Source organism: Carassius gibelio, chromosome A3 (assembly GCF_023724105.1).
Source record: "Carassius gibelio isolate Cgi1373 ecotype wild population from Czech Republic chromosome A3, carGib1.2-hapl.c, whole genome shotgun sequence".
Classification (NCBI taxonomy): domain Eukaryota; kingdom Metazoa; phylum Chordata; class Actinopteri; order Cypriniformes; family Cyprinidae; genus Carassius; species Carassius gibelio.
In genome coordinates, this window is record NC_068373.1 from 8,289,153 (window position 1) to 8,299,730 (window position 10,578).

The 10,578-nt window shown below is 40.1% G+C and overlaps 1 protein-coding gene across 1 annotated transcript; it reads left to right on the plus strand.

The window, feature by feature from the left end:
* Nucleotides 1-1,745: 1,745 nt before the first annotated feature.
* Nucleotides 1,746-9,379, plus strand: LOC127940806 (immunoglobulin lambda-1 light chain). The gene is made up of 4 exons (XM_052536164.1): nucleotides 1,746-1,896; nucleotides 1,973-2,295; nucleotides 7,955-7,988; nucleotides 8,848-9,379. The coding sequence occupies exons 1-4, from the start codon at nucleotides 1,857-1,859 to the stop codon at nucleotides 9,168-9,170; spliced, it is 720 nt and encodes a 239-aa protein (XP_052392124.1). The 5' UTR covers nucleotides 1,746-1,856; the 3' UTR covers nucleotides 9,171-9,379.
* The last annotated feature ends 1,199 nt before the right edge of the window (nucleotides 9,380-10,578 follow it).

Genomic DNA, 10,578 nt, shown 5'->3' on the forward strand with positions numbered 1-10,578 from the left:
GAGATACTTTGATCTCCTGAGAAACAGACAATACAAACATACACGGGGATCTTCGAGACACCCCACAGAGTGGAGGAGCAGGAGACCTCCTCCGCTTCTGGCCATTTGTTTCATTTTAAATCCCTTCACCCATTCTTCCTTCTACTCAGTCTGCTCAAAATGATTACATGAAAATATCAATGCAAGTGATCTAACACTCATGTATAGTAACATTGGAAATGTCTCAGTGCAACTGGTACAATGGTCTCATTCTCACAAAAGTAGATTAGAAGATAATACAGATCTGAAGAGTCAGGAGATATCTTGATTACTGTGATGGGAGTGCCCTTACCTAGGGTCCTCCATGTAAATTACCCGCTATTCCCATTGAGTTGTAAAACCACCCAGGCTTGGGACCTGAGGTAATGCAAATTCCAATTGTTAGTTCCTCTCTCCATCTCGGGGGATGTTTGTCTTGGTCTGAGGTATTTAAACGATTGCAGCAAGAAGATCAGGGTGATTTCTGTAGCCAGAAAGCCCGTAGTGTGTTGTGTGTCTCTTCACTTCATACTATGTATTTTCTAAGGTCAGGTATGCATATTTTACTTTTAGATTCATCTTTGAGAATTTGATGTTTTGTATTGATAGGATTTGATGTGTTTCAATTGGATATGTAATTGGCAAAATACATATCTACCTGACTGTTAATAAATTGTTACATTTTGATTCTATTCTGTCTTACTCTGTAATTATTGACTAGTAGATTACGTTGTATCCTTGTTAGCAACATGAGCACCTGAATGAATGAGTTAATATAAAAATAGAGTTAACTAGAATAATCAAATGTCAGAAGAATATGAATTAAAAAGGCATACAACCAATTTACATTTCAACCTAACTTCGAGATCATACTAAAATGGAGTCAGATTAAATAATAAAATGGAGTCAGATTTGAGTTTAACCTAAAATGAATAACTCTACGCGCTGAAAGACAGAACACGCAGGAAACCTTCATCCAGCACCGGATACCTTCCTTGGGCCGAGTGGACCTTACAGTTTGTAGAGTAATGCAGTGCACAGTGGCTTTGAACGTGACTGAGATATTAAAATATCTCACAGCGAATGTGTATTTTCCTGTAATCACATGTAGATCACACCATCATAAGTATCGTACCTTGTGGGACCTGAGTTTCTTGAGTATTTTGGACTAAAGAAGAAATCTGCTTTATAAAATTACTTTATAAAATAAGAAAGTATGTTTTTTTTCTGTAATACTTTTTAATGAATTGTGTGTCGTACCATCATATCTCATTACAAATCACATCAACTTTACATCATTCAGCACATACATTCATGATTTATTTTTGTAAATGATGTAAATCAAATTCATTATGAAGAAGACACTCAGAGCACCAATTCTTTCTTACACAGGAGACACCTGTTGACCCAAAATTGTTTTATGTAAATGATTTGGAAAAAGCTGTATGTAAATTTTGAGGTTTCCCTTTGCTTCACAGAGCAGACAGATATCAAAAACATCTAATGATTTATACTCATTTACAACAAAGCTTCACAAAATATGACAAGACAAGAACAGTTAAAAGATGATTACAGTGATATTTAGTAAAATATTTCCTATTCAACGTGAATAAATTAATTTATATTATCATTGCACGTAGAAAGATCCACTTTAGCAAGATGAATAGATTCTGAAGTGAGTGAGTGAGTGTGTGTGTGTGTGTCAGATGTGTTGAGTGTGTGTTGTGTGAGGGGGGCGGGTCTTTCTCTTTACTCTCTTAAAGTCTCTCTCTCTGGTCTGATCTCAGCATTATTCTTCAGCACTGCTCATCTTCACACGTCACATCCACCAAATCAAGATGATCTCAATATTCTGCGCTTTCTTCACTCTTCTGACCTGTAAGTGTTCATCAGATCTGATGATTTAAAGTGTTCTGACACACAATCTCATGTAAAGGTTGTGTTTATTCTGCAGGTGTCAGTGGAGTGACTGTAGTGACTCAGAGTCCAGTAATCACAGTCAGTAAAGGAGAGACGGCTAAACTGGACTGTAATCTGGGGACAGTAACTGGTTCTGCTGCTAGATGGTACAAACAGACTCCAGCAGGAATTCCTCAGTATATGTTAAGATTTTATCATAGCTGGAGGTCAGTTGAATATGGATCTGGTTTCTCTGCTCCTAAATTCACATCAACACATTCATCTAAATCAGATTATAGTCTGATCATCAGTAATGTGGATGTGGATGATTCTGCAGTCTATTACTGTAACACATGGGACGACTCTGTTAGTGAGTACGTATCACAGTGATTCACAGCATGACAAAAACCTCCTCACTGCTCACATTCACTTCTGCTTCTAGACCACAGATGAAAAACATGAAGCGTTTTCAGCGTCACATTTCAGGTATTTCCAGCAGTTATGAAAGTGAGTAGTGCTGAAATTAAGTAATGATTATTTAATAGATTTCTGTTTCTAGTAAATCATAACATGCTGTTTTCACAATGTGGATTTATTCATCGTGTATTGTATATTATAGCACAGCATTGTTAAATGCTTGACTCTGATTGGCTGACAGACGTTATATCAAAGTGTTGATTATATTTTGAAATACAGATCACTTCACCAATTTATCAAGTCTTACTGTGAACCAACCAGAGCTATAGAATAAAAAATAAAAAGCAAAAACAGTGGGTAAGCAATTTAAAGGATAATGCAGCAATGGAAAATGTGTAATGAGATTTGAGTGTAGATGACATTATCTTACATGAGCATGACAAATATGACATTCTGCACTATTTTTGAAAATGTATTTTAACTATTAGGTGTACACAATCTTCCTTTTCATGTGTTACATCCTATCATTAGATCAAAGCTCTTCTCCATGATGACTCTCTTTTCACAATTTGGTCGGCCCATCCAGTCTCAGTAGTTAATGGTAAACTAATTTATCTTCCTGTCCTCAAAGGAGGCACACTCCTGTTTGTTTTATTTATTTTTATATTTTCAAAATGTCAGCACCCACCATTTTGCCACAACTTAAACAAGACTGCCAACTGTCCAAAATTCATTAGCATAATCTCTTATATACCATCACACATATATTTTTTTTTTTTAAAACATGAAACGTGTAACAACAATAGTGAGTAAAACATTTATGAATATGTGGTTTATGTTAAACCATATATTAACTCACGAATGTGAAATGTTTCAGTAAACTAAGTAAAAATGTAGTTCAGTTTTTGTCTTCATTTCTGTATATTTTTATATGTGCCAATACATATTCAGGACTTCATGCTTTGAAAATAATTCATTCATGACTTATTGCAGATTTGTCATTGTCATATAGCAGGAATGCTTGGTGCCTGTGAGGCCATCTGAGTAAAGTGAACTCTGTCATGTTCAAGAAACCAGTCTGAGATGATTTGAGCTCTGTGACATGGTGCATTATCCTGCTGGAAGTAGTCATCAGAAGATGGGTTCACTGTAGTTATAAAGGGATGGAGATGGTCTGAAACAATACTCAGGTAGACTGTGGTGTTTAAACGATTCTCAATTGATACTAAGGGACCCAAAGTGTGCCGAGAAAATATCCCCCACACCATTACACCAGCACCAGCCTGAACCATTGAGACAAGGCAGGATGGATCCATGCTTTCATGTTATTTACACCAAATTCTGACCCTAACATCTGAATGTCTGAAATCAAGACTCATCAGACCAGACAATGTTTCTCCAATCTTCTATTGTCCAATTCTGGTGATCCTGTGTGAATTATATCCTCTGTTTCCTGTTCTTATCTGACAGGAGCGACACTAGATGTGTTCTTCTTCTGCTGCTGTAGCTCATCTGCTTCAGGGTTTGACGTGTTGTGTGTTCAGAGATGGTATTCTGTTTATCTCGGTTGTAACAAGTTGTTATTTGAGTTACTGTTGCCTTTCTATCATCATCTCGAACCAGTCTGTCCATTCTCCTCTGACCTCTGACTTCACCAAGGCATTTTCTTCCACACATCTGCCGCTCACTGGATAGTTTCTCTTTTCGGAGCATTCTCTGTAAACTCTAGAGATGGTTGTGTGTGAAAATCCCAGTAGATCAGCAGTTTTTGTAAATACTCAGACCAGCCCATCTGTCACCAACAACCAATCCACGTTTAAAGTCACTTAAATCCCCTTTCCTTCTCTTTTCTGATGCTCGGTTTGAACTTCAGCAAGTCGTCTTCATGCATTGAGTTGCTGCCATGTGATTAGCTGATTAGCAATTTGTGTTACCAAGCAATTGAACAGGTGTATGTATAAAGTGGCCGGTGAGTATATATATATATATATATATTGTGACGAGTCAGCTGCCTCCTCCCTGATTATCACCGGCACCCCGTCCTAAATCGCCGCCCTTCACCAGGCTCCCGACTGGAGTGGGTGTGTGAGAGGAGGGGCGCTGGACGAGTCAGGGCTGGCGGCGTGTGATGGGGCACACCTGATGTGAATGGAGCCTCATCCCCGCCGCTGTTTAAAAGCCCAACGCGCCTCTCCTCGGGAGACCGGTCTCTTCCCCGTGCATGCACGCTGGTGTCCTCGTGGGTCCAGGAAGGGTGCGTTGAGGGACTCCCGCGCCACCAAGACGTGAGCTGCCGGACCCGCGATCCGGAGGAGAACCGCACCCGTTTACACGGCCGACGGGCCAGGATGCCGGGCCGTCCATCCCCTACCAGCGCCGCGGCCGACGAGAGAGATGCGGCCGCTAGAGGAAGCCGCCGCCCCTCGCGCCCCGGACCAAGGAGGGGAGCGCGTGCGGCCGCCGGACTCCGCCCCTTACCTGGACCCTTCCTCCATGAACACTGCCCGACCCACACGAACCCCGCAGCACAACGAGGACACCAGATTCCCTGTTATTTTGGACACTTTCCCCTTTTGGCCACTTTTATTCCCTGTGTTTTATGATTTCTGTTAATAAAAGCCTCTCCGAGGCCTGACGCCACGCCCACTGTGTCTGTCTTGTGCTCCTCCCGTGACACTGGTGGAGAATGCGGGCAAGGCGGAGCCTAGACAGCGCAGTTGGGAAACGTCTGGTGACGTCACTCCCTCTCGCTTGCAAACGTTCATGAGAACCCGGACTGGGACGGAGGAAAACCGGGGACAGCCTCCCAGCCACAAAAGGGTAAGTGACTTCTGTTATCGTCATTTTGCCCTGTGGTTGGTTGAGGCTGTCACTAAAACCCGGTTTCTCTGTCCCTGTTCCGGCGCGCTGCGAGAGGGAGGACCGCCCGGAGAGGAATCCCTGCCCACTCCGACCGTTTGGAGTCTGGTTGAGGATGGTAGCACTCCCGTGTGGGTGGCGCCCTGGTGACGGGGATGTCGCTTGGGAGGGGGAATGTGACGAGTCAGCTGCCTCCTCCCTGATTATCACCGGCACCCCGTCCTAAATCGCCGCCCTTCACCAGGCTCCCGACTGGAGTGGGTGTGTGAGAGGAGGGGCGCTGGACGAGTCAGGGCTGGCGGCGTGTGATGGGGCACACCTGAAGGAAGTGGAGCCTCATTACCGCCGCTGTTTAAAAGCCCAACGCGCCTCTCCTCAGGAGACCGGTCTCTTCCCCGTGCATGCACGCTGGTGTCCTCGTGGGTCCAGGAAGGGAGCGTTGAGGGACTCCCGCGCCACCAAGACGTGAGCTGCCGGACCCGCGATCCGGAGGAGAACCGCACCCGTTTACACGGCCGACGGGCCAGGATGCCGGGCCGTCCATCCCCTACCAGCGCCGCGGCCAACGAGAGAGACGCGGCCAGTAGGAGAAGCCGCCGCCCCTCGCGCCCCGGACCTAGGAGGGGATCGCGTGCGGCCGCCGGACTCCGCCCCTTGCCTGGACCCTTCCTCGGTGAACACTGCCCGACCCACACAAACCCCGCAGCACAACGAGGACACCAGATTCCCTGTTATTTTGGACACTTTCCCCCTTTGGCCACTTTTATTCCCTTTGTTTTATGATTTCTGTTAATAAAAGCCTCTCCGAGGCCTGACGCCACGCCCACTGTGTCTGTCTTGTGCTCCTCCCGTGACAATATATATATATATATATATATATATATATATATATATATATATATATTTTATTGAGAAAAATTATCCAGTGTTACATATTTGTGAGTGGCAAAGTATGTGAATTTTTGCTTTCATTATTTGGTGCAACCCCCTTTTGCAGCAATACCTGCAGGTAACATTTCTTGTAACTGCTGATCAGTCCTGCACAACATCTTGAAGGAGGTTTAGACCATTTCTCAGTACAGAACCGCTTCAACTCTGCGATGGTGGCGGGTTTCCTCCCTTGAACTGCTTGCTTCAGATCCTTCCACAATTAGATTAAGACTTTGACTTGAACATTACAAAAGATTTGCTTTGTTCTTCTTTAACCATTCTTTGGTGGTACAACTTGTGTGTTTGGGGTCATTGTCTTGCTGCATGAGCCACTTTCTTTTGAGAATTAGTTCACTGACAGATGTCCTGACATAATTATAATTCATTGTTCCATCAATAATGGCAAACTGTTCACCAAAACATGCCCAAATCATGATACTACCACCACCATGTTTCACAGATGGGATAAGTTTCTTAAACTAGAATGCAGTGTGTTCTTTTCTTCAAACATAACGTTTCTCATTTAAACCAAAATGTTCTATTTTGTTCTCATCTGTCCACAAAACATTTCTCCATAGCCCTCCGGCTTGTCCACAAGATCTTTAGCAAACTGCAGTTTGCAGCAATGTTCTTTTTGGAGAGCAGTGGCTTTCTCCTTGCAGCTCTGCCATGCACACTAGTGTTGATCAGTGTGCTCCTGATGGTGATGTGACAGAGTTTTAGTTGTTTGGAAGTTACCCTGGGTTTCTTTGCGACCTTCCAGACTATTACACATCTTGCTTTTGGAGTGATCTTTGTTGGTCAGTCACCCCTGGGAAGGGTGATCTCGAATTTCCTCCATTTGAACACAATTTATCTGACTGTGGATTTGCGGAGTCCAAACTCTTTAGACATAGTTTTGTAACCTTTTCTAGCCTGATGAGTAACACTAACTCTCAGAGATCTCGTTTGTTCATGCCACGATACACTTCCACAAACACGATCAGACTTTGATAAATCCCTGTTCTTTAAATAAAACTGGACACACACTGACACTTGATAACAATTTCACTGATTGAAAACAACTGAAAAACAGGACTCTAATTTCACCTTCAAATTAACTCCCAATCCTAGAGATTCACATATTTTTGCCACTCACAGATATGTGACCCTGGAGCACAAAATGTCTTGGTGTATTCTTTTAGCAATAGTCAAAAAAGCATTGTATGGGTCAAAATGAGAGATTTTTCTTTTATGCCAAAAATCTTTATTGTATTAGGTAAAGATCATGTTCCAAGAAGATATTTAGTAAATTTCATACTCTAAATATATCAAAACTTATTTTTTAATTAGTAATATGCGTCACTAAGAACTTCATTTGGACATCTTTAAAGGCGATTTTCTCAATATTTAGATTTTTTGCACCCTCAGATTCCAGATTTTCAAATAGTGGTATCTCTGCCAAACATTGTCCAATACTAACAAATCATACATCAATCGAAAGCTTATTTATTTCATTAATTTCAAAAAATGTACACTTAAGACTGGTTTTGTGGTCCATGGTCACATAGTCAAAAGAGCAGCTTGGATATTCTGCTAAATTTCTCCTTTTGTGCTCCTCAGAAGACAGAAATTCCTGTGGGTTTGTAAGGAACGTTTCCTTTAACTCTTTAATACACAGAAGTCAAACACAACAAGCATGCAGACTAAAACAGTGTTTGTGTTTGAATCGGTATCATCTCGCCATGAATGAAATGTGTAAAGCACACAGTGAGTGTTTCACTTCTGTTTGTGTCTCTTCACAGACTGAGGAGGTTTTTGTTCGGCTGAACATATGAAATGTATCACTGTGGTATTCGGACAAGGAACAAAACTCATTGTGAATGGTAAGTCATCTTTCCAATGTTATTCCATTTTTTTCTTACTGTATTACATTAAGTATACTTCTTGTAGTTATATAAATATATCTTTTTTTGTTTACACTGTAGTTCATTTACAATTAAATGTGGGAATTCAGTCACAGATAGTGTTATCCAGAACCTCCAGTAACCACATAATCTTGAAATATAGTGGAAAGACTTTCACTACAGCTTTAACTTTCATCTGTTTTCTAGTTGTATGTTATATTCAGCTATTATTATTATTATTATTATTATTCATAGTAGTAGTAGTGAGCAGATTCTTCTCCAGATGTGATTTAAAGAGCATCAGCTTTGTGTTTAATTTGATAGCTTTAAAAAAAAAAAGCTTTTTAAAATAATTTCTGTATTAGTGAAACAGCATGTGAGAAGTTGACCTGTTTTGTGAAATGCTGTATTACATCTCAAATGGTTTTGTTAATTATATTAGAATTATTAAACTTGCTTATTAAACATAAAAACATTAGCCAAACAGCAGGAATATTTAAAATGAGCTAGTGAAGACAGCAATGTTTAAAATGGCATAAAAAGAGTCAGCTAAAATATACACAGTGCCAGATATATTCATGAACATTTTAACCTAAAACAAAAATACAACATGCATCTTTTTGTCAAAGACGTTGAGATGTGCATATTAAAATTACAATCATTTTCTGCCTTTGAACAAATAATTATGTCAATTAATTATGTAAAGAGAAGATCAGTTGTGTACATGCTGATGTGTGAAATTTTAGCGCGTATGAAATGTACAGTCAGACTTTAATATTTGAGAGGTCTGGCTGAGATGAAGGTGTGTTTGCAGATGTTGATGATGATTTGTGTTTAGATGCTGCTGCTGCTGCTCCTGTGCTGAACATCCTCCGTCCGTTCAGAGAAGAGCTGAGCTCCAGTAAACTCACTCTGGTGTGTCTGATCAATCACATGTCTGGGGCTTTTGCTGATGTGCGCTGGCTTGTGAACGGGAACTCAGTTACTGAAGGCGTCTTCACTGGATCTGCTGAACAGCAGCCTGATAAGAAATTCAAGATGAGCAGTTATTTAACCCTTGAGAGCTCAGAGTGGGACAAAGACACACAGCTGACATGTGAAGCATCTGCTGCCTCCAAAACCACCAGAAAAAGCATCAAGAAATCTGACTGCAGCGACTGAACGCAAAGAATTTGATGTGCTGTTTGATTTTCTATGTTAGCGTGGAAGAATATTTCCTGGCGTGGGGTAAAAGAAATCATGAAACTATTAAAAATAGCAGAATGCAGCTTAGTAGCTAGTACTGTGTCATTTTTGCACAAAATGTTTTGGCTTTAATGCTAATGCAAAATGATTTACAACCTGCTTAATAAACTGCATGTTAAAAACAGTTTTCTTATTGATTTTGAAAAGAAATGAAGCATGAAACCATTTTATAGTTACTTTCAAAATGAAGGGAATTTTCATTTATACAATCAATGAAAGAATGAACAACGAAAGCAGAAAATTTAATGCAAGTAAAGATTATTTCTGAAGAATACAGAAGAGATGAATGTAGTATGAATCACTTGGCATCATGTGAATCAGAAAGGTTTACTGGGGTATGTCTTTTATCTGATGCAGTGATCTGTGGAGATTTTCTCCAGGACAGGAAGTTCAGTCCTGACACACAGGAAACACCTGCTCTCATAATCAGCTTGATGTAAATGAGTTCTAACAGATGCTTAATTTCAGTTCTAAAAATATATGATGATGGTCAGTTTCAGATCCAGTTTTGATTCAAATATTCAAATGAAAATGTGAGACAAAGATCATCATATAATTCCAGTGGTGTAATTCTGAACATTATTTGATCTTTTCATGATAATGATTCACACAGCTGCTCAGTGTCCATAGACAAAAACAACCTTTTCCATTTCTTCTTAAACAACATCAGGGCTCTTTAATTCCTTTCAGATCAAGAACTCTTTGTGGATGGAGAGACAGAGCAGAAACATCTTATTGTATTCAGTAAACTGAGTGCTGCGTTTTAAGCATGCATGTGTTTTCAGCACCATAAGAAAGTTCTTTCATAATATGTTACTATGCTTTGCAAAACCATTAACATAGACATGGTGTATAGAGAAATATAATTTTAATTAAAATCGTAAAGAATTTTTATTTAAATAATATATTTTATTTTATTTCGATGTGACATGTTTTAAAGTATACACTGTGTATAGCCATGTATTTTCCCTGTGCTCTTTATGGATGATTAACCTAATAAAACCTACTGTATCATCTCTAATTATCTATATAATCCATAAAATGTTTATAAAAATCATGTTAAAATGTTTCGTATCTGATACATCAAGCTTTTGTGGAACATTTATTAGTTCATCTCTCAGTCATCACTGCATTGCATTTCACACACACACACACACACACACACACACACACACACACACACACACACACACACACACACACACACACACACACACAATCTACAATCTACATCTACAAACTACAAATCTACAAATCTTATATGTATTTTATACAAGTAGTCTGTTTTACTGTTTTAAAGATTTTACTGATGTTCATTACAAGC